We start from the raw sequence: 26,882 nt of genomic DNA, 5'->3' as shown, positions 1-26,882 counted from the left end.
GAAATAATGACAGAATAATGAGCAACATTACAGCATAAATGGGACTAGTGAGCAAAACGCCTGATTCATACTGGACTTCCAGCTATGAGAAGCTAAGAGGCAGCAAGAACTGTCTCAGGGTGTGAGTAACAGTGAAATAAACACTGCCTGCAGGAGAAGGCGATGGCACCCCACTCCAGTACTCTTGCCGGGAGAATCCCAGGGTCGGTGGAGCCTGGTGGGCTGCCATCTGTGGGATCACACAGAGTTGGACACGACCGAAGTGACTTAGCAGCAGCAGTGCATAAAGAGGAAATGTCTGAAACATATGAAGACTAATCATAGATCTGGGAACTCATATTCTTTGGGGCACAGCATCTAGACTGTAAGCTCCACGAGAAGAGGAACTGATATATTTTTGGGTACCATGGTATCTCCTTTACTGGCATGACGCCTGCCACTCTGGAGGCACACAACATCTGTTGAAGGAACCTCCACTGTAGCAGCCAGCTAGAGTGAACTATAGATACTTGTCTGCTGCTGCTGCTAAGTCGCGTCAGTCGTGTCCGACTCTGTGCGACCCCATAGACAGAAGCCCACCAGGCTCCTCCGTCCATGGGATTTCCCAGGCAAGAGTACTGGAGTGGGGTGCCATTGCCTTCTCCGAGATACCTGTCTACCTCCCCCATAAACCTCATTGCAAGAAAACTACAAAGTTCCACTGCTTCTTCTGTGACTTCCCAGATAGATTCAGTTAGACACAGTGCTCACTGGCTTTTAAAGAGAGGGGGTTGGGGGCCTTAGAATTAGAGTCCCAGGGTGGTTCAGTGAACAGTGTTGGAGATCCATCACTTACATTTGGAAGCCCTTGCCCAGAAGACAAAAAATACAGACAAGGAATAGAATAACAGAGAGCAGTTACTGCCAAAGTAATCCCTTAGGAAAAAAGGAGTAGCCCTCATAGTCAACAAGAGTTAGAAATGCAGTACTTGCGTGCAATTTCAAAAATGACAGAATGATCTCATTTCCTTTCCAAATGACAGAATGAACTCAAAAATGACAGAATGATCTTAGTTCCTTTCCAGCATTACAGTAATGCAAGTCTATGTCCCAACCACTAATGCCGGAGAAGCTGAAATTGACTAGTTCTGTGAAGACCTACAAGACCTTCTAGAACTAACACCAAAAAAAGATGTCCTTTTCATCACAGGGGACTGGAATGTAAAAGTAGGTAGGCAAGAGATACCTGGAGTAACAGGCAAGTTTGGCCTTGGAGTACAAAATGAAGCAGGGCAAAGACAGAGTTTTGTCAAGAGAACACACTAGTCGTAGCAAACACCCTCTTCCAACAACCCAAGTGATGACTCTACATAGGAACACCACCAGACAGTCAATACCAAAATCAGATTGATTATATTCTTTGAAGCTGAAGATGGAGAAGCTCTATACAGTCAGCAAAAACAAGACTGGGAGCTGATTGTGGATCAGATTATGACCTCCTGATTGCCAAATTCAAGTTTAAATTGAAGAAAGTAGGGAAAACCACTAGCCACTCAGGTATGACCTAAATCAATTCCCTTATGGTTATGCAGTGGAAGTGATGAATAGATTTAAGGGATTAGATCTGGTAGACAAAGTGCCTGAAGAACTCTAGACAGAGATTCATAACATTATAAGGGAGACAGTGACCCAAATCATCCCAAATGAAAAGAAACACAAGAAGGCAAAGTGGTTGTCTAAGGAGGCTTTACAAATAGCTGAGAAAAGAAGAAATGCAAAAGGTAAGGGAGAAAGGAAAAGATATACCCAACTGAATGTAGAGTTCCAGAGAATACCAAGGAGAGATAAGCAGGCCTTCTTAAATGAACAACAAAAAGAAATAGAGAAAAACAAAAGAGTGGGAAAGACTAGACATCTCTTCAAGAAAAGTGGAGCTATCAAGGGAACACTTCATGCAAGGGTTGGCATGATAAAGGACAGAAACCTTAAAGACCTAACAGGAGCAAAAGATATTAAGAAGAGGTAGCGAGAACACACAGAACCATACAAACAAGGTCTCAATGACCTAGATAACCACGATGGTGTGGTCACTCATCTAGAGCCAGACATTTTGGAGTGTGAAGTCAAGTGGGCCTTAGGAAGCATTACTACAAACAAAGCTAGTGGAGGTGATGCAATTCCAGCTAAGCTATTTCAAATCCTAAAAGATGATGCTGGTAAAGTGTTACACTCAATATGTCAGCAAACTTGGAAAACTCAGCAGTAGCTATAGTACTGGAAAAGGTCAGTTTTTATCCTAATCCCAAGGAAGGTCAACGCCAAAGAATTTTTGAACTACTATACAACTCTGCTCATTTCACATGCTAGCAAGGTAATGCTCAAAATCCTTCAAACTAGGCTTCAGCAGTATATGAACTGAGAACTTTCAGATGTACAAGCTGGGTTTAGAAAAGGCAGAGAAACCAGAGCTCAAATTGCCAACATTCATCAGATTATAAAGAAAGCAAGGGAATTCCAGAAGAAACATTTACTTCTGCTTCATTGACTATGCTAAAGTCTTTGATAGTGTGAATCTTAACAAACTGTGGAAAATTGTTAAATGATGACATTATCAGACCACCTTATTTGTCTCCTAAAAAACTTGTATGTGGGTCAAGAAGCAACAGTTAGAACTGAACATGAAACAACAGACTGGTTAAAAACTGGAAAAAGAAGATGACAAGGCTACATATTGTCACTTTGCTTATTTAACTTATATGCAGAGTACGTCATGAGAAATGCAGGTCTGGACAATCACAAGCTGGATTCAAGATTGCCAGGAGAAATATCAACAACCTCAGCTATGCAAATGATGGCAATCTAATGGCAGAAAGTGAAGAGAAACTAAAGCACCTCTTGATGATGATGAAAGAGGAGAGTGAAAAAGCTGGCTTAAACTCCACATTCAAAAAACTAGTATCATGGCATTCAGCCCCATTACTTCATGGGAAATAGAAAGGGAAAAATTGCGAACAGTGACAGTTTTCTTTTCTTGGGCTCCAAAATCACAGCAGACAGTGACTGAAGCCATGAAATCAAAAGACACTTGCTCCTTGACAAACCTAGACAGAGTATTCAAAATCAGAAACATCACATTGTCAGCAAAGATCAGTCTAGTCAAAGCTACGTTTTTTCCAGTAGTCACATATGGATATGAGAGCTGGACCATAAAGATGTCTGAGCATTGAAGAATTGATGCTTTCAAATTGTGGTGTTGGAGAAGACTCTTGAGAGTCCTTGGAAAGCAAGATCAAACCAGTCAATCCTAAAGGAAATCAACCCTGAATATGCATTGGAAGGACTAATGCTGATGCTGAAACTCCAATACTTTGGCCACCTGATGAGAAGAACTGACTCACTGGAAAAGACCCTGATGCTGGGAAAGACTGAAGAAAAACAGAGATGGAGGTAGCAGAGGATGAGATGGTTAGATAGAATCACCAATTCAATAGAGATGAATCTGAGCAAACTTCAGGAGATAGTGAAGGACAGGAGTCTGGAATGCTGCAGTCCATGGGGTCACAAATAGTCTGACAGGACTTAGTGACTGAACAACTACAACATGAGGCTTTATCATCAAAACAAACACTCAGTTTAAATAACGGGCAGATCTAAATAGACATTATACCTAAAAGCTTTTTAAGTCATATTATATTTTAATATATTAAGAACAAAATACCTGTGCTGATTTTTATTTTGACCTAATGAACAAGAAGAGAACAATATTCAGCCAGGAAAGGTCACACTGATAATAATAAAGTCTTAAGGTTGAAAATGCTTTTTTTCCCTTTGCACTTACCACTGGCTACACAGTATCCTGAGAGTACTCATTATATGAAAAAATATTAATCACAGCTTAGAGACCCTGTTTCAGAGAAACCAATGATAAACCAAATTAGAAGTTGAAGTTGCATCTTTGTTTTTAAAGATGTATTCTTAATGTTTTCATATAGAAGTTTCAGTTCAGTTCAGTTTCGTCACTCAGTTGTGTCTGACTCTTTGCAACCCCATGAATCACAGCACGCCAGGCCTCCCTGTCTATCACCAACTCCCAGAGTTCACTCAGAGTCACTTCCATCGAGTTGGTGATGCCATCCAGCCATCCCATCCTCTGTCGTCCCCTTCTCCTCCTGCCCCCAATCCCTCCCAGCATCAGAGTCTTTTCCAATGAGTCAGCTCTTCACATGAGGTGGCCAAAGTACTGGAGTTTCAGCTTTTAGCATCATTCCTTCCAAAGAATACCCAGGGCTGATCTCCCTTAGAATGGACTGGTTGGATCTCCTTGCAGTCCAAGGGACTCTCAAGAGTCTTCTCCAACACCACAGTTTAAAAGCATCAATTCTTCGGCGCTCAGCTTAGGAACTAAAAAGCCTCTTGATGAAAGTGAGAGAGGAGAGTGAAAAGGTTGGCTTAAAGCTCAACATTCAGAAAACGAAGATCATGGCATCTGGTCCCATCACTTCATGGCAAATAGATGGGAAAACAGTGGAAACAGTGTCAGACTTTATTTTGGGGGGCTCCAAAATCACTGCAGATGGTGCCTGCAGCCATGAAATTAAAAGACACTTACTCCTTGGAAGGAAAGTTATGACCAACCTAGACAGCATATAGAAGTTTAAGTCAGTATAAATCACATATTATAAATATGTGAAAACCATTACCTTAGAGGTAAAGTTCAGCACTTGATTTATACAAAGTCTATGAGAAGCTAGTAGAGATCATCTAATACTAAATGTTACATCATTCATTCCAGCACATGCACAGTCTCACTTGCAGCACTGTATAAATGCAAACGAAACAAAACAAAGAACCTACCCACCCTACCTCCCCCCCAAAAAAACTCACAAAAGACCAAAAAAAAAGAAAATCCAGAAAGAAGGAGATAACAAACCTAAATGTCCACTGATATGGAAACGGGTAAATAAACTGTGGTGTATAAACAGAACCAGCACATGATCCAGCAATTCCACTTCTGGGTATTTATCTGAATAAAATGAAAATACAAAAGAGGATGGTGTGCCCATATTGTTTGCAGCGTTATTTACAATAGCCAAAACATGGAAATAATCTAACACGCATCAATGGATGAATGAATTTTTAAAATGTGAGATATATATATATATATATATATATATATATATATATATATATATCTTTAAGGAAATCTTACCATTTGCAATGTTATATGTCCATTATACCCCTACAAAAATTGTAGGAGAGTGACAGAACTTTTGTTGTTGCTCCGTGGCCAGGTCATGTCTGACTCTTCATGACCCCGTGGACTGTAGCACACCAATAAAAGAACTATTAGACTGAATAAACTAAAGCCATGAAATTCAACCCAGATAGATCTCAAACACAAAATACTGAGAAAAATATTGATTGTAGAAGAATTATTTTAAAAACAGATGACAGAGGGTGAAATGGTTGGATGGCATCACTGACTCAATAGACTTAAGTTTGAGCAAACTCCAGGAAAGAGTGAAGGACAAGGAAGCCTGGCCTGTTGCCACACATGGAGTTGCAAAGAGCTGGACATGACTGAGAGGCTGAACCACAAAGAAATACTTGTCGGTTACTCTTGGTGATACTGTGGCAAACCTACTGCTTACTTTGAAAAGTGATAAAGGGGAAAAATTTTAAAAATAAAAACAGCATTCATGTAAATGTTAGAAGCATCGCATGGGACGTCCCTGGTGGTCCAGTGCTTAAGAATCTGCTTTCCAAAGCCAGGAATGCTTAGGGAACGAAGATCCCAGATGCCTTGGGACAACGAAGGCTGTGCACTACAACTAGAGAGAGCCCCTATGCTGCAATGAAGCAGCCTGTGCCAGGCGACAGAAACCTAGCACAACTAAAAAGAAAAAACTTTTAAACAAACAATGCATGGATGCATAACAACTCTGGTCAAACAGGACGCTATGGACTGGAAGGATAAAAACTAGGCTGTGACTAATATCTCCGTATAGACTGTGGACGATAGAAAAGTGACTTGAGTGCTCTTTTCTTTTTAGAGAAACAGTTTAAGTATATGTCGAAAATCTGAGTGTGTGCTATGCACCTCTGGAACTATGATTCATATTTTGTGTATCGCACAAATGGTAAGACACAGGTAGGCACGCAGGACAGCATGGAAGTTTGGAATCTGTTTCTACACCATCTTGAGGCTTCAGAGGAAGAATCTCACTGAGCAAACCAAAAAAGACAAGGACTAAGACACCTCCCTCCAATATTCATTAAACACCTGTTAAGGACTAGGCTCACGGTTAAGAGCTGTGATGTAGTGCTTCTTAACCTTCAAAAAGTTACAAAGACAGGGCCCCCTTTACATGCGCGGCATGTAAACTGGATTCATTTATTCACCACATAATTCATAATTCAACTTCTGCTAGCAACTACAAGCTGCATAAATTTGTCAGAATTAAGCAACTCATCTAAAGAAGGGGACTCAATACCTGGCAAGTAGCATGCGCCCAAGAAATATCACGTGCTGTTGTTTTCCTGATTATCAGGCGCGGTTCAAATGCTTAGGTGAGACGGAGACTGAAACAGAGCTCAAATGTCCGCGGCGCTCTCTGAGATGCACTGAAATCATAAACCCAAGAGTTCTGACGCTCTCACAAAGAGACGGGCTCTCTAAATAGTAATAAAAACGCTTCTAGCCGGGCCTTTTCCAACACCTTTGCCGTTCTCCTAGGAACCTGGCCACAGGCACCTGGTGGGCGGTAGAAGGGCTAGGTGGACACACAGGGGAATAGGGGCCCCGGTGGGGCGAGTCGGGGCCTGAGAAAGAGCCAGGAGCCCCAAGCAGATCAAGCTCTGCGGCAACCTAGAGGGGCAGAGGAGAAGGCACTGGCACCCCGCTCCAGTGTTCTTGCCTGGAGAATCCCAGGGACGGGGGAGCCTGGTGGGCTGCCATCTATGGGGTCGCAAAGAGTTGGACACAACTGAAGCGACTTAGCAGCATAGGGGCGGCGAGGCGGCAGCGAGGGGAGTGGAGTTGCAGACAGACAGACCCGGAGGGGCGGGGCGGGGCGGGGCAGACGGGGAAGGAGGGCGGTGCTGGCAGCTGGGCGGCAGAGCCCCGCAGGGACCTCTGCGGGCTTGGACCGCGGAAGCTGGGCCAGCGCAGCCATGTTGGAGGCGCTGGGCTCCCTGGCGGCTGCCCTCTGGACCGCGTTCCGTCCTGGCACTGTCCTGCTGGGGGCCGTCGTCTTTCTCCTCTTGAGTGATCTCCTCAAAAGGCAGCGTCCAAAGAACTACCCGCCGGGGCCCCCGCGCCTGCCCTTCGTAGGCAACTTCTTCCAACTGGACTTTGAGCAGGGGCACCTGTCGCTCCAGCGGGTAGGAGCGGGCGAAGGTGCCCGCGCGCGTCCTGACCCTGACCTGCGGGACAGGGGCCATTCCGGGTACCGAGGGCGGGAGGATGGGGGTTGAAGCGGGCTGAAGCTGGCACCCGACTGCACCCTGCTTTGAACCTCTCTGTTTTCCTCAGTGACTGGCATGATTACACCACTCGTGATTTCCCGGGGTGAAATATCGTTAACTGTTTACTATCGAATGTGTTAGATAAGATGCGGGGTGAAGGCTGAATCGGGCACCCGACTGCACCCTGCTTTGAACCTCTCTCTTTTCCTCAGTGACTGGCATGATTACACCACCCGTGATTTCCCCGGGTGAAACATCGTTAACTGTTTACTATTGAGTGTGTTAGATAAGATGCGTTCTCTAAGTCACTTAACTGAAGGCCTTGTTACATACTATTGGGACTTTCTATTTATAATATGATCAGTTTATCTTTTTAATATTATCCTTGGGGAAAAAATCCCGTATTTTGCCACTCGGTAAAATGGTGATAAATACTATCTAAATCCTTACCGTTTTTCGGCTGAATTGCTCCTAACTCCACAAGGATTGAGCCCCCTCACATTTAGCCTCCTCAGCCAGCAGTCCACACTCACTCATCATTTTTAAATGTCACTCCTTTGCTTAGATTTTGTTAGTGATCCCTGCTGCTTCCCAGAGTTCTTGTTCCTTAGGGAGCTACTTGAGGAGAGCGTGGCAATCCACTCTAGAACTCTTGCCTGAAGAATCCTATGGACAGAGGAACCTGGCAGCCTACAGTCCATGGGGTCCCACAAAGTCGGACAGGACTGAAGCGACTTGGCACGCAAGATGGCGGGAGCTACTTGGAACCCTTCTTGTAACCTCTTTCCATTTCTTTATAATCATCTCCCATCAGGGCTCCCTAATTGTGGCCATTCTGAATTCCTTAATATTTCCTCCAACATAAAAGCACTTTCTCAAGCACCTTCAGCTGCTTCCCTGCCTTTCATCCTAGGTATCTTGCTGACAGACAGCACTGTGATTGATGATTGCGAACATTAAATAAAACAGTGAATGGTCAATACTAACACCGCTTATTATAGGTTCCCAACAAATAACAGTTCCCCTTGAATGCCTGGAGCACTTTAAACACAAGTTTGTAATATAAACTCAAGTTCAGATAGAGAAGGTTTTTATCAACTTTCTGGAAGAAATACACAGTTGGTACCGTTTAAATGACGATTTGTCTCCATAATTTTAAAGCTTGTCTCCTTAACCTGTCAGTTCAGTTCAGTTAGTTGCTCAGTCATTTCCAACTCTTTGCGACCCCCATGGACTGCAGCACACTAGGCTTTCCTGCCCATCACCAACTCCCGGAGCTTGTTCAAACTCATGTCCATCGAGTGGGTGATGCCATCCACCCATCTCATCCTCTGTCACCCCCTCTCCTCCTGCCTTCAATCTTTCCCAGCATCAGGGTCTTTTCTAAGGAGTCTAAGCCTGTACCTTTGTTTAATAAATATGTTATTTAACTTCCAAGTATTGGCAGATTTTCCTGTTTTCTTTCTGTTAATGATTTCCAGTTGGAGTCCATTATAGTCAAAGAACATACCTGATTTCAACTTTGAAAAAAGTATGTTAAAGTTGACCCAAGATAGAGTCCATACATACTTGGAAAAAAATGCATTCTGTCCTTATTGAGTGGAATGTTCTGTACTACATCTCAATTAGACCTTATTAGATGAATCAGTTGTTTAGTGCTCCTGAACCCTTGTTGACTTCTTACCTACTAATTCTATCAATTACTAGGGGAGGCTTATTGAAGTCTGCAGCTTATAATTACAGGTTTCTCTGTGTATCTATTCAGTTCTGGTAGTTTTCTTGTATGTGTTTCACAGCTATTTTATTTGGCACATATGCACTAAAATTGTTATGTCATCTTTGTGAATTTGTTATCTTATTATTAGGTAATGTCCCTCTTTTTCTCTGGTAATTTTCTTTCCCTGAATTTTACTTTATCTGATATAGTATAGCCACACCAGCTCCCAGCTCTCTTTTGATTAATATTTACATAGTATATGCTTCTCTACTTATTTACTTTTAACCTACTTATATCATTATATTTGAAACATATAGGTGGGTAAATTTTTGTTCATGCTTCTAATATCAAACATTTAATTGATGAGTTTAGATCATTTATATTTAATGTAATTATTGATTTGTTAAAACTTAAGTCTGCCAATTTATTATTTGTTTCCTATTTTTCACTTTGTTTTTTCACTCATCTTGTTTTTTACTCTTTGTTTTTTCTCCTTTCTTCTCTTTCTGTAGGTCACTTGAATATTTTTTTAGAACTCCATTTTCATTTATCCATAGTGTTTTGAGTATGTTTCTTTGTATTGTTTTTTTTAAATGCTTGCTGTAAAGATTACATGCTATGCATACGTAACTTATTCAGTAAGTGTCATGGTTTACCACTTCAGGTAGAATACACACATCTTAAAACTCTTTAGGTCCCTGTACCTTCCCCCACTTTGTAATATATAAATTATCTTAAATATTATCTCTATATACACTGAGAACCACCTCAGACAGTATTATAATTTTTCTTTTAACTGTCAAACACAGTGTGTTAAATTCAAGAAGATTAGTCTACAGTGTTTACCTATTTCTCTGAAGAACTTTCTTTAGCCATTCTTTTAGAACTGGTCTGCTGAAAAAAATTAGCTTTCCTTCATCTCAGAATGTTTTTATTTCATCTTCATTTCTGAAGTATATTATCACTGGATATAGAATTCTAGGTTGACAGTTTCTTTTATTAAACCCTTGAAAATGTAGTGCTACTTCTTTCTGGCCTAGGAACTTGTGTTCCTCATGAGAAATCTGCTGTAATTTGAACTGTTGCTCCCCATAAGTAATGAATTGTTTTCCTCTACATGCTTTGAAAGCTAGGTTTTCTTAGTTTTTAGATTTCAGAAATTCAGTTATATGCCTTAGTGTTGAATTCTTTGGGTTTATTGGGTTCACTCACAACTTCTTGCCTCAGTCAGTTTTACTAGTACCAAATTTGAGAATTTTTCAGCCTTTATTCCTTCAAATATTTTTTCAAGTCCATGTTTTTTCCTTCTGGTACTCTTTGGCACTGATGACACAAGTGATAGATCTTCTCCTATTCTAATATCAGTCCCTGAAGCTCAGTTTTTTATCTCTTCTCAGTCTATTTTCTCTGTGTTGTTCAGATTGGACACTTCCTGCTGATGTCTTCAGTTCCACTGATTATCCTGTCATTACCACTTTGCCATTGAACTGCTCTAATGAGTTTTTGTTTAGTTATTGTTTTTCAATTCTAAAATTTCTTTTTTGTTTATGTGTATATTTTCTGGCTCTTGGTTAAGATTTTCTATTTAAAATTTTTTCAAGAGTGTAATTGTTTATCAAAACATGTTTTCAATAGCTGGTTTAAAGTCTTTAATCTGTAATTACAGTATCTTTATCATCTCAGTATTGGTTTCAACTCATTCACTTTGAGATTTCTCTGGTTCTTGATAACATGAGTAATTTTGGACTCTGGACATTTTGTGTATTTTGCTACATGACTCTTTTATTTTTGCAGATAGTCAACCTGCCTATGTTTAGAATGTTCACTTTTGTGAATTGTGGTTCAAGTATCAATTTAGGTTATAAAGCCTTTGCAGTGCTGTATTGGTCTACTCCACTTACATATTGTTTACCTCAATAGGACTCTAACCCACATTCTCCTCGGTGCAGGCTGGAGAGAATGAGGATGGGGACAAAAGACTGGGGCCCCTCTGAGTAGGGTAGCCTCTTCCTTACTGCAGGGGGTGGGGAGAAGTCAGTAATCTAACCATATTATCTCCATGGAATATGGGCACTTCCTTATTTTTGTAGAGTTGTAGAAATCAGGATTTTGCCCACTGACTCCTTCAAGGAGTCTGTTTTCTGCAGTTCAGGGGTGAGATAGTTACAATTCAGCTTACAAACTCAGTAGGGAAGAAGTACCGCCTTGCTGTAGAGGCAGGATGAAGGCAAGTTTTCATGCATCGTTAGTACTGTAGCTTTCCATCAGGATGGGGGAGGGTTACATCTCTTATGGTATATTCTGTCCTGGTGGACCACTCTTTGTCTGGTTCATTAGCTACAAAGAACGGGGCTTTATTGGTGTTAATTTTTTATGTGCCAGTTAGTATCATGATGCTGAGGAGGAGTAAAGTGGGATTTACTCACTCTTGTCTGAAATCAGAAACTTGATCTGTGCCCTTGTTTTACTATTAAGATAGATATGACTAGAGAGGTTAAATGATTTGCCTCATATCATAAAACTGGCCAAGGGTGATACTGAGCCTAGGGCCTTATCTCTGGCAAAAGATTTTCATCAGAAGTGTTGTTTTATTTTATATAAGTTTGCAATTAAATATTTCTGGTTGTAAAAAATAGAGTTTAAATAATGTGATTTGGCTGTAATTAAATTTGCATTCAAGCAATTTGGAAACATTAAGCACTTATCATTATCTATCATTACCTATGTACTTACCTATCTACCAGTACCTATCATTAACTATCTGCTGTAATATTAACAGGGCTTTGCAGGTGGCTCAGTGATAAAGAATCTGCCTGCCAATGCAGGAGCCACAGGAGATGTGGGTTCAATTCCTGGGTTGGGAAGATCCCCTGGAAGAGGAAATGGCAACCCACTCCAGTATTCTTGCCTGGAAAATCTCATGGACAGAAGAGCCCGGTGGGCTACAGTCCAGGGATTGCAGAGAGTTGGACATGACTGAGCAACAGAGCAGGCACTTAACATTAACTAGCTGCTAGGTCTTATCTGTGGATTCATTTTCATTTAATCTTCACAAAAGGAACACAAGTTAGGAATCTTTCGATGTTTCCATTTTACCACTGAGGAAACAGGCTGAAAATAGTAAAGCAGTTAAGCTAAGTTATTCAGCCTAGGTAATGGCCAAACAAGGCCTTGGACACATGATTATTTGACCCATATACTTATTCTCTACTGATGCTATCTGACTTTTCATGCTATAGGTAGAGGGTAATTGACTTATTCATGGGTTCATTTATGCAACAGACATTTATAAAGTGCTTATCGTACGACCGCACAATTGCACTCATCTCACATGCTAGTAAAGTAATGCTCAAAATTCTCCAAGCCAGGCTTCAGCAATACATGAACCATGAACTTCCTGATGTTCAAGTTGGTTTTAGAAAAGGCAGAAGAACCAGAGATCAAATTGCCAACATCCATTGGATCATGGAAAAAGCAAGTGAGTTCCAGAAAAAGATCTATTTCTGCTTTATTGACTATGCCAAAGCCTTTGACTGTGTGGATCACAAGAAACTGTGGAAAATTCTGAAAGAGATGGGAATACCAGACCACCTGACCTGCCTCTTGAGAAATCTGTATGCAGGTCAGGAAGCAACAGTTAGAACTGGACATGGAACAACAGACTGGTTTCAAATAGGAAAAGGAGTACGTCAAGGCTATATATTGTCGCCCAGCTTATTTAACTTCTATGCAGAGTACATCATGAGAAACACTGGACTGGAAGAAACACAAGCTGGAATCAAGATTGCTGGGAGAAATATCAATAACCTCAGATATGCAGATGATACCACCCTTATGGCAGAAAGTGAAGAGGAACTAAAAAGCCTCTTGATGAAAGTGAAAGAGGAGAGTGAAAAAGTTGGCTTAAAGCTCAACATTCAGAAAACAAAGATCATGGCATCCGGTCCCATCACTCCATGGGAAATAGGTGGGGAAACAGTGGAAACAGTGTCAGACTTTATTTTTCTGGGCTCCAAAATCACTGCAGATGGTGATTGCAGCCATGAAATTAAAAGATGCTTACTCCTTGGAAGAAAAGTTATGACCAACCTAGATAGTATATTCAAAAGCAGAGACATTACTTTGCTGACTAAGGTCCGTCTGGTCAAGGCTATAGTTTTTCCTGTGGTCATGTATGGATGTGAGAGTTGGACTGTGAAGAAGGCTGAGCGCCGAAGAACTGATGCTTTTGAACTGTGGTGTTGGAGAAGACTCTTGAGAGTCCCTTGGACTGCAAGGAGATCCAACCAGTCCATTCTGAAGGAGATCAACCCTGGGATTTCTTTGGAAGGAATGATGCTAAAGCTGAAACTCCAGTACTTTGGCCACCCATGCAAAGAGTTGACTCATTGGAAAAGACTCTGATGCTGGGAGGGATTGGGAGCAGGAGGAGAAGGGGACGACAGAGGATGAGATGGCTGGATGGCATCATGGACTCGATGGACATGAGACTGAGTGAACTCCAGGAGTTGGTGATGGACAGGGAGGCCTGGCGTGCTGCAATTCATGGGGTCGCAAAGAGTCGGACACGACTGAGCGACTGAACTGAACGATCATATGACAGACACAGTACAAGACAGTGTATGATGAAATGTATGGTATAAACTTTGTGGTAAACCAGGTGAGATGTCATTATGTGGGATCACTATGAATGAGAAGCAATGGGGACAGCTCCTATAGAATGCTGAATTTGGCCCACCTGGAAAGGAATCTTAGGCAAGAGGTTATGTGGAGTAAAGTAGACGGGAGATTTTTAAATGGGGGAAGTGACATCAGGTAAAATGAAGTGAGAGGGCAGTGAAGAAACTGGCCAATTTATATGGCATGATGGGAACCATGAACCACTCTTATTTTTTCTCCTTTTTCTAAACTTTCTGTACCACAGCTACATGGCTTATTGTAGGAGCATGTTTTTAAGTAAGAGAAAATCTTATTGGACTGAAGTGGGAGAACCGTAGATAAGGTAAATAAATGTATTAGTGAGGATATACATGGAGCTGCTTGTAATAAAAAAAGGCCCCAAAATACAGTCGTCTAAAAAAAAAAAAAAGATTGAAATTTATCTCTCTCACACAAGTAAGTTCAGATATAGGTCAGAAGACCAGGATTGGAAGACTGCTTTGTACCGCAAGGTCATCTAGAAACCGCAGTTCCTTCTGTCTTATTGTTCTCATCCTACGACATCATCGTGCGTAAGGTCCATTCCATGAAAAGGGGAAGGGGGAGGTGGTGAGAAGCAACTTTCCTGTAAGAACATCACCCAGAAGATGCACATATCACCCCTGCTCCCATTGTCAGGTGTCTCACTGGCCTCACCTGGAGAAGCTTGGGAATGTGGGTTTTAATTGGGATGTCATGTGGCCAACTAATCTTTAGGGAGTCTGTCACTCAGAAGAAGAGAGATAATATCTTCATACTTTCATTTAAAGATGAGACAAACTGAGCTATAAAGAGCCCAATTTTATACCCATCAGCTGTGCTATCTCTTTGCCTCTTTTTCTGAAAACAAAGAATGCATTATAGGATTATTATAAGAACCTAATAAGTTCCTGAATATCAGTTTATTGCCAAGGTGCTTCGTGCATAGTTGATGCGTCTTCCTATATCTACCAGCCACCCTCACCTTCTTCAAAAACTTATAGTAACAGATTCAAGGAAAAACCAGTCATTGGTTGCATACCAGGCATCACTTGTCTGGCCTGATTTCTGTATGGGCTTCATCCATCTACTCTCTGGCCACTTCCTCTCTATTCCTTTGTCCAGATCTAACCAGAGTCATTTTGCTAAAATACACTCTCAAATATATCAATAACAATAAATAATTTTATTATTTATTTTAGTATTGTGGTTACTTATCACCACCATCCCAAAGATGGAAACTAGTAATAGCCCCCATTTTATAGATTTGAAAACTGGGAAAGAGAGAAGGTAAATAACTAAAGCAAAAACCACATAGAAAGTAACAAGCAGAAGCTGGATACAGACGTGTATAACTTCCAAATCCATGTTCTTAAGCATTCACTGCCCTTACCTCTGGAGAAGGCAATGGCGCCCCACTCCAGTACTCTTGCCTGGAAAATCCCATGGACAGAGGAGCCTGGTAGGCTGCGGTCCATGGGGTCGCGAAGAGTCGGACACGACTGAGTGACTTCCCTTTCACTTTTCACTTTCATGCATTGGAGAAGGAAATGGCAACCCACGCCTGTGTTCTTGCCTGAAGAATCCCAAGGGACAGGGGAGCCTGGTGGGCTGCCGTCTATGGGGTCACACAGAGTCGGACAGGACTGAAGTGACTTAGCAGCAGCAGCAGCAGCCCTTACCTCTCATTCAGTTTTCTAGCTAGAAACAAAACAAGATCCAAATTATTTCACTTGACATTAAGATATTCTTGGTCTAGATCACAGTATCTTGTCAGGCTTGTTTTCCCTCTTCCTACGTAAACAAAAAGGTGTTTGTTTGTTTCCAGGAATGTATGCTAGTCTCTGGCCCCCTTATGTGTTACCTACTTTCCCCCATTTGATAATTTATTGTATAGAATGGTAATACTAATAAGAACTGTTTACTTATCTGTATGCTCCATTAGATTGGGGGCATCTTAAACTTCAGGGCCTATAACCCCAGCAACAGGCCTTGACCTACCATAGAGTTTGTGCTCTTTAATGAACCTATAATGTAGTCAGAAAAGAGAGCATTCTTGAAGAGAATCCTGAAAGAGAGTCCTGAAAGCCCATGATTCCCTGTCTTTGCATTTGTGTATGCCGTTCCCACAGTCTAAAATCTTTTCCTTCACAATACATGTCCTTTTGCCGGTACCCTGACCTTCATTTACAGTCTGGCCCAAATATCATGTCCTCTTGGACACTTTCTCCCATATCTTGAGTGGAAATTGTTCTCCTCTATCAATAGCTTCATACCCCTTGCCCCAGAATGGTAACATATATCATCTTCTATGCATTAGTTTTTTTCTGCAGTCAGCCTTCCCCAGGAGGCTTTGACACTTCAGGAAAACACCATTGCATAGTGATCTGTGTATTGCCCCCACATATAGCAATGTCAGAAGGTACCTGACAACTCCAAACCAGTTCATAAAAATCTGTTGGACTGAGCTTGAATTTGATTTCCACAGGCTATTCTCAGAAACCTAATATAATCCCAAGAACTACCAGTTAGACCAGTATTCTTAGCAGGAGTTTGTGGACCTCAGGGGACTGGTGAACTGCATTTATGCATAAATGTATTCACGTGTAAAGGATTTTCCTTTACCAGATCCATGACATACTCTATATTCAAATGATTTTATTGCTTAAAAAATTGTATAAAATGCCATGAAGTTTTATTTCCTATGTCCTTATGTTTCTTTTTTGTGCTTTATTGGAAAGAAGCACTTTTTAATTATAAAAGCAATACAAATACATTGAGTGACACATTTTGAAATATAGTTTAATAAGTAAGAGAGAATCTTAGTCCTCCTTGTGTCCAGCCTGCCTCCAAACACACACACACACACACACACACACACACACACACACACACACGCCGGTGAGTATTAGAGCACAGACGCTGTCACTGCTAGTGGGAGTAAGAATTGGTGCACTCTTCCTTTTTTTCCTCTTCTCTTTTTGTGTTTTTGTCTGTTGGTTTTTGGGTTTAAGAAATTAGATAAAGTAGTATCTTCCTCAACTTTATATTTCATGGTTCAGTGTCTTGTCTCACCAACTCAACACTTCTAAGTTTTTTGTCCTAAACATTTATTTTGCTCTATTTTATTATTTAAGTGCTTAATCTTACATGTGGGAATTTTATCCTTCATATGAAATTTCCTGTAACCTATCACTTTGATTTGCCTCTTATAGCTACTATGCTATTCCTTTTCTGTTTATTTTTCTGTTTTCATTTCTTAAGCCTGTTTTAGCCTCCTGAACCACCTTTTTTACACTACTGTGTTAATTTCTACTATACAGCAAAGTGATTCAGTTTATATATATATACACTTATTTATATATATATTCTTTTTGATATTCATTTTCACTATGGTTTATCACAGGATATTGAATATAGTTCCCTGTGTTATACTGCAGGACCTTGTTGTTTTTCCACCCTATGTATAATAGTTTGCATCTGCTAATCCTAAATCCCCACTCCATCCATCTCCCATGCCCCACCTTGGCAACCACACATCTGTTCTCTATGTCCAAGTCTGTTTCTGTTTTGTAGAAGGGAATGGCAATCCACTCCAGCACTCTTGCCTGGAAAATCCCATGGACGGAGGAGCCTGATAGGCAACAGTCCATGGGGTCGCAAAGAGTCAGACACGACTGAGGGACTTCACTTCACTTCACTTCATTTATGTTATATTTTAGATTCCACATATCAGTGATACCATATGGTATTTGTCTTTTTCTAACTTCACTTAGTATGACATTCTCTAGGTCCATCTATGTTGTCACAAATGGCATTATTTCGTTCTTTTTATGACTGAGTAGTAGTTCATCGTATATAGATACCACCTTCTCTTTAGCCATTCATCTGCCGATGGACATCTAGGTAGTTTCCATGTCCCAGCAATTGTGAATAGAGCTGCTGTGAACATAAGGGTGCATGTATTGTTTTGAGTTATGGTTTTGTCCGAAAGTATGGCAGGAGTAGGATTGCTGGTCATATGGCAACACTATGTTAAGTTTTTTAAGGAAACGCTGTACTGTTTTCCATAGTGACTGGGCCTTCTTACATCCCCACCAACAGTGTAGGAGACCAACAACCTTATTTTTAACCTCTTTTTTCCCTTATACTGTCCCTTTCTTAACAACTTGTTTATTGTTGTACTTTGAAGTGTATTCTCTATCTTACAAAATCTCAGATGACACTGGGACTTACGTTTACCTCCAAGTCAAGCCCTTGGCATAGTGACTGGCATGGTTACTTAAGAATTGGTAGACATCACCATCATTGGTACCAGGACTGCAGGAGGTCATTTGATGTATCCACGTTTACACTGTTGATCACACCATAAAAATGTTTGATCTAGTTCTGTTGGACTAGTAATATACTTGGGCAGAAAGTTCTAAGTGATAGAACTCTGTAGAAGTTCATTTCAGTAAACACTAATGGAATGCCTAATCCCTTCCGAAAACAAGCTAAGTGAGGTTCCAGATTGTATCGATTGTCAGTAGGAGTTCTTTAGTTTAAACTGAGATTTTCAGCCATTCCAAAAATATTTTTACTGTATATTCTAAAATAGTCAAGAAATCCTTTCTAAAGTAAAACCTAAGAAATTCATCCAGGCATTCAGCACAGTGAAATAAAATGTCTTGATTTAAGAGACCCATTCCTGCCATTTCTTAGAACAAAGACATGTACTTTAAAGGCAGACCAGACTCAGATGGAATCCTGGCTCTTCTCTTTATAACAAGACAGATTTACTGTGCTGGTGATGAGCAAACACAGCTGGAAGACTGGACCAAAAGAACGATGGAAGGACTGAGTTCAGGCTTGGCCTTTAGCATGGGAGCAGGGTGGTGGAATGAGACTAAATCCATGGTATCTGCTTTGATGGGGCAGTGGGGTCCAGGGCATTTGGAGTGACATGGGGGAGCATCAGTCACAGCAGGTGGGGAGATGGGGCCATCGACACGTGGAGGAAATACGTGCTTCTGTTTGATACCACAGCCTGCAGCAGGACACAGCCCTGCACACTGGGGGCAGAGGCAGGGCCTCTCTAGATTGCTGTCTTGAGTAAACATATCAGGGAAGACATTGATTAATGACTGTTGACTGCAGTCCAAGTCATATTTGCACATACCTGCACATTTGTGTACACTCCTGACCCACCCACCCACTCTTCCATTCTCTCTCTGTCCTCTCCCCCCAGATCCCTCACCCTCAGTCTCACATTCTTTCTCTCACATCCACTAAACTCTAAGTTCCTATCACCATCCCAGGTCAATGGCTTTGTCCTTAAATCTTACATAATGCCTGGAAAGTTTCACCAACGTGCAATAGCTTTGCAACCTTGGCTGAGTTACTTCTTGCTGAAAGACCAGGAAAATCATTACTGCCACAGGGCAGTTGTAGGTTAAATGAGATAGAACATGAAAGGTAGTTATGAAAGGCACCCGGTAGATGTGGTTGTCTGTGACCACCAGGGCCTTTCTCCTCACATCATCTCTGTCCTCTTGTCCTATCTTTCACCATGAACAAGCGCACCCACATCCCTTTGCACACAGAGCCCATTCATTCCCCAGAAACTCTAGTGGCTATCTGCCAGGGACCAGGGAACAAAGTGCCTTTCACATTTCTGTTCTCATTTTTCTCCATAGAATCCTTTGAGGGAAAGAATTATTTTCTCACTTTACAACTGGGGAACTGAGGCTCAAAAAAAAAAAAAAAAACTAAGCAATTTTCCCTGGAGCTCACAGCTAATCGGCCACAGAGTTAAGACTTACACTCAGCTCAAGAATCAGTGTGCTCTTCTCCCAGCCTTATGATGAATCTTCTGTCACCTAAAACATGTTGAGGAAAAGGATATTCTCTCCTAGTTAAGCAGATGTGATTTACTAAGTCCATGTTCACTAACCACATCTCTGCCTTCTCTGATAAGGCACATGGACTGAATTCTGCCCTTTACTAGACACAAAGATACTTGAGGTTAGATACCTTGTTTATCTTGTTAAATCTTTATGCCTTGTTCTCAGGACAAATGGTGGATACTCAATTCAAGGAAGTCGAACATATGAATGAATGTTTATAAGGGATGTCCACGTCCTATAGTAGATTCGACCTGAGGCTAGTTGAGAAGAGGAGAATTGGAAACAGAAACATCCCCATCAAACCTGGGTGCATAACATGGATGCACGCATGCACACACACACACACACACACACACACACACACACACACACACACCCTTCCTGTCCCCATCCAAGCTCCCACAGCCAAACATACTCTACATTCCATGATACACAGACATGTGCATATTCTATGACTATTTTTACTATTTTTTAGTTTGTGAAGAAATACGGGAACCTTTTTAGCCTGGAACTTGGTGACTTGCCTTCAGTTGTTATAACTGGATTACCCTTAATCAAAGAAGTCCTTGTCCACCAGGACCAAAACTTTGTGAACCGCCCCATAACCCCTATTCGAGAACGTGTTTTTAAGGAAAATGGTAAGTTTCTAATATAAGATGTGTACGTTTGATACTCTTATAGTCTGTGAAAGGTACTTTTGTTTCTGTAATTCTCCAACTCCCAGGGACTAGGCCCCTCATAAGTTCCTGCCCCTTACGGAAGCTGAGTGCCCACATTTCCCTGTTGAAGGTACCTCCTCAGGGCACCTGGCAGGGTCCACCCTAATGTCAGGGATTTGGGCAAAGCGACATCACCTGCATGAACTCGCTCTGGATGCTTTAATAAATAAGTATCCTCATTCACTCAGTGATGTGATGTGTTTTTAAGCAGAGGAAAGGCAATGAATTCTCAGGCTCTCTTTCTCCACTCAGATCTGTTCCCCTAGGAAAATGGATGTGGATCAGCTTCCTCCCCCTCTTGATTATGTGATCCCTTCTTGCGTCTCACTTCTTGTGGTCTGTTGTTAAGGCTGTGCCTTACAAGATATCTCGAGCCTTCTGTTTTTGTTAGGAGGGTTTGGGGTTTCCCTGGTGGCTCAGTGGTAAAGAATCTGCTGGCCAGTGTAGGAGACATGGATTCTTCTGGGAAGATCCCACATACCACGGAGCAGCTAAGCCTGTGCAAATACTGAAGCTGTGCTCTGCAAAAAGAGAAACCACCGCAGTGAGAAGCTGGCGCACTGCAAATGGAGAGCAGCCCCTGCTTGTCCCAACTGGACAAAAGCCTGCAGCACTGAAGACCCAGCAGAGCCATAAATAAGTAAAATCACTGAAAAGAAAAAAAGAGGGGTTTAGCATAAATACTTAAAATGATTATTAAATTCACACGTTTAAAAACCTAAAAGAAAAGCTCAAATATATTCTACGAAAGCACCATATTATGCAGGTGCTTCTCAATTTCCCTTTGAAATATTTTACCCATTAACTCTATATCCATTCACTGTGCTTATTTGCCATATGAAGCCTGGTGGTAGGTACCAGTGACAGAACAGTGAGGAGAATGACAAAGTCCTTATTTTTCTGTAACTTACATTTCATTCAGGAAAACAGTATCAGGTACTGTAGCAATTTAAGACCTTAGTGTTATGAAGATAAGAGCGCAATGTACTTCTTAGGAGTGTCTAATATCCTGAGTCTCAGGAAAAGCTAACACAGTGACAATTAATATCATGAGGTGAAAAAACTATCAGGTGGAGGGAACGAATGGAGTATGAAAAGTCTCTGAGGTGGGAAGAAGGACACTGAACTGGAGGAACTGAAAGGTGGCCGGTGTTGCCGCACAGGGGTTAAATGGAGATGAAGCTGCTGAGTTCGAACAGGAATAGTTCATGCAAATTAAGGATGTTGCTTTTTATCCTAATAACAATGGAAGCTCCTGCATGGTTGCAGTATAGAAAGGGATCATCATCCTTACATGGTCCATTTTAAAGACTTCTCTAAACTACAACGTGAAGAATGGGATAAAGGGAGAAAGAGACTATTGCAGCATTTTAGGTGAGAGGAGGTGCTGGCCTAGACCAGGGAGGTGGTGAGAAATGGCAGTCCAACAGGTTAGACCAGGAGAGTGACTGTGAAGATACATGTGTGTAAGTTTCTCAGGAGGAGAATCCAGTAGGACATGTTGACCCAGACAGAGGGAGAGTGAGGTGTTGAGGTAGACACCCAAATGAGTAGGTAAAGGAAAGAAGGGACATGTGGAAGAGGACAAAGTGTTGGCTGGCCTGGGGGTCGTATAGAGCAAATAATGAATTCAGTTATAGATATGCTGAGTGTGAAATGCCTTAAAATCTGCAGAGTCAAGCAGATACTTGTGTATGTGTCTAGTGCTGAGGGACAGAAATAGATACTAACTATCAGTAGATTTAAAATTTTAGGAACGAATGAGGTTTCCCCCAACATGAAATATAGATAAAGAGAAAAGACTTCAGACCTAGTCTTGAAGAGCTCCATCATTTCAAAATTCAATAGAAGATGAATTAACAAAAGATACAAGAATTTCTCTGTAGTCAGAGTACAAAGGAGGGAAATTTAGAGAATGTGGTGTCCTGGACACCATTGGAAGAGAGTATTTCAAGAAAGAAGTGCCTCATGCTGCTGACACATGATGGTGAGGTTGAAAAGGATCCTGGACTGGGCAGCAGGGAAGGTCATGTCCTCGTCGTGGTGGAGGCCACAGTCCGATATGAGAGTGAGTTGAAGTGTACTCTGGAAGTAAAGAAATGAAAGGATGGTGACCTCTCCTGAGTTATGAAATAAATGATCATTGACTGAACACACAAAGATGGATTTTTTTCCTTTGCCTGTGTTGTCCGCTCTGCATAGATTTTTCACTCTTCCATGCTCTCTTGAGTGATTCATTTATTTTTAAGGCCAGGCTTAGATAAGATCTCACCTAAAGGACTTACCTTGTGAATATGGATTTTGTCTAATCCATAAGTGCATTCTTAGTTTGTTGCATGATACAAATATTTACATATATTTATATGACAAGTCATCAAAAGTGGACTTTGGAGTCAGACAGACTTGAATTTCAATCCTGTTCAGTTGCTTGCTAACTCTGTGACATTGCAGAGTTTATTTTATCTCCTACACCTCAGTTTCCTTTTCAACAAAACTGTTGGGAGGGTTGGCAGTTATGATAGGATGTACCTCAAAAGAGGTTCTCTGAGTATTATATAATGCATTAAAAATGCTAAAAGGTCTGTCATTATGAGTAATCAGTAAATGCTAGCCATTGTATCCATTGCTTTGGGATTATTTCTCTGAATAGTTTCAAACACCTTAAAGCCCTTCCCCTTCCTTCCGTCAGATACATTGTTCCTCATGGGTCTTGTTGACTTTCTTTTCATAATGTTGGCTTTCTTTTTCCCAGGCTTGATCATGTCCAATGGCCACATATGGAAAGAGCAAAGAAGGTTCTCCCTGACAGCTCTGAGGAACTTTGGTTTAGGAAGGAAAAGCTTAGAGGAACACATACAGGAAGAAGTTGCCTACCTCGTCCAAGCAATAGGAGAGAAGAACGGTGAGCAGGTCCTAGGACAGGTCCAGGGACCGTGGTTCATGCTTTCACTAACCAGATGCTCATCAATACCTGCATATCTGTCCTAAGCCCAGGACTGTGTTGGGTGCTTAGGGGATAACAGTGAACAGCTAACCATGAACTGCCATTATGGAGCTTGAGTGTTAAGAAGATGGGTATAAAACTCATTATTGGTTTTAAATCCTGGTCATCAATTTGACTTCCAGGCGTTGATTGAGTGCTTGCTGTGTGTCAGACCTGTGTAGGGTGCTGGGACCACAGTTTCAGATATAGTTCTGTAGTCAGTGTGTTACATGCCATGTAGAATATACTCTCGAAAATAGGAACAAACCAATCTGAAGTCTCTCTCTCTTCTTCTGCTTCCAGGGCAGCCTTTCAACCCTCACTTCAAAATCAACAATGCCGTTTCCAATATTATTTGCTCCATCGCCTTTGGGGAGCGGTTTGACTACCAGGATGATCAGTTCCAGGAGCTGCTGAGGCTGCTGGATGAGGTCACCTACCTAGAGACAACGTTGTGGTGCCAGGTGAGGCGGTTCTCACTTCCTGCCTTGGAGAAGGACATTGAGCTGATGTCAGACAGAGATGGGTTCTTCCTTTTACTTTTTTCTTAAGCTAACATAACTGTTTAAAATTGACTTTGACAAACATGTCTGAAATCAGTCTGTGAATTTGATGTTTTATGTAACATAGTTGAACATTGACTATAGACAAAGAGGGCTTCCCAGGTGGTTCAGTGGTTAAACAAAAAAATCTACCTGCCAATGCAGGTGATGCTGAAGATGAATTGGGGAGATCCCCTAGAGAAGGAAATGGCAACCCACTCCAGTATTATTGCCTGAAGAATCCCATGGACAGAGGAGCCTGGCGGGCTACAGTCTGTGGGTTCGCAAAGAGTTAAATGCTACTGCTCACATATGCACCAATTACTGGAAGACTGAGTTCAGTTATGGGACTTCAGTGGATACCAGGCTGACTATTCCCAAGGAACAAAAATCCTGGGAGGCTAGGAGGGGGCAATAGGGCAGGGGTACAAAGCATTTCTTAAGAGATCCAAAGTAGACCAGGCACTTTGATGGACAACTATACATACTTTATCTATTTATTTTTTTACAACAGTTCTTTAAAGATGAAATGGATCATCCTGATGTATGCAAGCAGATATGGAAATGTGTAAACAAATCCGCATAGTATTCCACTGGCTCTGTGTTAAGTGTGGTATGGATCTCATGTCCTTTGATCATGAAAATAACCTTTGCCCACATTAGAAGCTAGTTTAGGTAGATACAGATCACATCATTATTACTACTATTAGCAAAGTACTATAGCTAGAAAGAAACAGACCTAATTGTCAAACCCATAGCTATCATATTTGAAATCTAGACAACTTTCCATTACCTTATGCTATCTATTTTCTACCATATATTATTAGAAAAAATATATATAAAACTACTGTATTTAGTAAAAAAATATTTTACCCACCTTGAGCTTACCTCATACTGAGGACAGACAAATAAATACACATATGATTTACCATAGATATTTAGATACATAGGAATGTAGATACATAGATACATATACATAGATAAATATACATATTTTACAAATACACACAAATATATATATACACACATACTAATGACAGTTGTCATGGAAAAATATAAAACAAAAAAAAGGAATGGGAAGAGAGTTCCAGAAGTGCTGCTAATTGTAGGAGCATCAGCTAAGACAGATCCAAATAGGTGACATTTGAGTAGCACCTTAAGCAACTGGAATTACACAGATTTCAGAGGAAAAGCATTCTAGATGAAAGAAATAGCAAATACAAAGTCCTAAACAAGAACAGTGTTTTTTATGTTTGCACAGAGACCAATGGGGCTGGACTGGAAAGAGTAAGAGAGAGTAAGATGTCAGGGAGTGATAGGAGAGGAGGCAACAGGAGGGGGAGGGGCCAGATCATGTAGAGCTCAGGCCAGGAGAAGGATGTAGAATCTGTCTAAACATCTTGGAAAGTCATTGGCAGGTTGAGAGTCAAAAAGTGAAATGATCTCATTAAACTGTTAAATGATCTCTGTGGCAGCTCAGTGGAAGATAGGCTGAGAAGGGGGTTAAGGAGAGCATCAGGAAACCTATTGGAGGCTACAGAATCCAGATAAAAAATGTTAGTACTTTGTACTAGGATGACAAAGCAGATGGAGCAGTGAAAATTGGTCTGAAGGGGTTTGGGATGGAGGGTTGAAATGCTTTGCCAGAGGGAAAATAAGAGGGTTGAGAGAGAGAAGAGTCAAGGTTGACTCAAAGGATTAAACTGAAGTTAATTAAAGAGATAGAAAAAGAATACAGTTTCCTTGGCGTGTTGTTCAGTCGCTCTCATGTTCAATGCTTTGCAACCCCATGGACTTGTCTTAAGAAGTAGAAAAATGTCACCCCCACCCTTTTCTCCATGATGGTTTTATTTATTCCATCAGCTCTACAATGTCTTTCCAAGGATAATGAATTTCCTTCCGGGTCCACACCAAAGGCTATTCAGTAACTGGGAGAAACTGAAGATGTTTGTTGCCCGTATGATTGAAAACCACAAGAGAGACTGGAATCCTGATGAAGCAAGAGACTTCATTGATGCTTACCTCCAGGAGACAGAAAAGGTGAGGGGACCTGAGTGTTTTCCTGAATAGTGTCCTTAAAGATCAGATGAAGGGATTCTAATATCTTATTGCTGGTGTAAGAAGTCACCTCAAACTTGGTAGCTTAAAACAACCAACATTTATCAAGTCAAGGTGGGGGCAGTACTGGCTCTTGCCAGGCTCTAGGGAAGAAACTGCTGATGGACTTTTCCAGAGTCTAGAGGCTGCCTTTACTCCTTGACTGACTAATGACCCCTTCCTCCATCTTCAAAGCCATCAATATAGCATGTTTTTCTGCCACCATCTTCACATCTGCTCTTTATGACTTTCTTGCCTCCCTCTCCTAAAGACCCTTGTGATTATATTGGGTCCACTGGGATAATCCAGGATAATTTTCCTGTCAAGAGCCTTATTTCAATCTATCTACAGAATTTTGTCTGCCATATAAAATTCACAGATTCTAGAGTTAAGGACATAGACTTCGTTGTGGGTCATTATTCAGCCTACCACCAGGGAAGAAAATAGAGGCAGCACTTCACAGAATGTAGGAATAACATTAACTCAAAATTGATGGGACAATTAGAAATAAAGACAGAGGTTTAACAGTATTTGGCTTAAGGACTTTAGAAAGACCAAATACTGCCTTTCCATAATCCATTCTCTACCCATATCAGAAGGACCTTTACATAAAGGGGAAAAAAAAGTATTATTTAATTGTTAGTTGGACCAAAGCCCAGTCTCCTACCTCTTCCCCCAGCTCCCCATTGCAGAACACAGGTGAATCTGAGGCAGATGCCAGAGTTTAGCCTCGGATGAGAGAGACATTTGCCTTCCTCCCTCATCCCTATGTCATCCACTTTTCAATGTTACTGTAGGAAAGAAGCAGGAAAA

At 41.2% G+C, this 26,882-nt stretch overlaps 1 protein-coding gene across 5 annotated transcripts in view; it reads left to right on the top strand.

Moving 5' to 3' along the window:
• The first annotated feature begins 7,060 nt into the window (after nucleotides 1-7,060).
• The window catches only part of LOC138442076 (cytochrome P450 2J2-like), a 67,074-nt gene continuing 47,252 nt past the window's right edge, over nucleotides 7,061-26,882 (top strand). For 2 of the 5 annotated variants that reach the window (XM_069592947.1, XM_069592935.1), the window contains exons 1-5: nucleotides 7,061-7,362; nucleotides 20,204-20,366; nucleotides 23,200-23,349; nucleotides 23,734-23,894; nucleotides 25,836-26,012. In XM_069592947.1, coding sequence (XP_069449048.1) covers nucleotides 7,153-7,362; nucleotides 20,204-20,366; nucleotides 23,200-23,349; nucleotides 23,734-23,894; nucleotides 25,836-26,012 — 861 coding nt within the window. In that variant the 5' untranslated portion in view covers nucleotides 7,061-7,152. The remainder of the gene's footprint in view (nucleotides 7,363-20,203; nucleotides 20,367-23,199; nucleotides 23,350-23,733; nucleotides 23,895-25,835; nucleotides 26,013-26,882) is intronic. The other 3 variants (XM_069592941.1, XR_011257538.1, XM_069592956.1) reach the window with 3 other exon arrangements.

The sequence above is a fragment of the Ovis canadensis genome, chromosome 1 (assembly GCF_042477335.2).
Source record: "Ovis canadensis isolate MfBH-ARS-UI-01 breed Bighorn chromosome 1, ARS-UI_OviCan_v2, whole genome shotgun sequence".
In the NCBI taxonomy this organism is placed as follows: Eukaryota; Metazoa; Chordata; class Mammalia; order Artiodactyla; family Bovidae; genus Ovis; species Ovis canadensis.
This window is presented reverse-complemented; position numbering and strand designations above follow the sequence as displayed.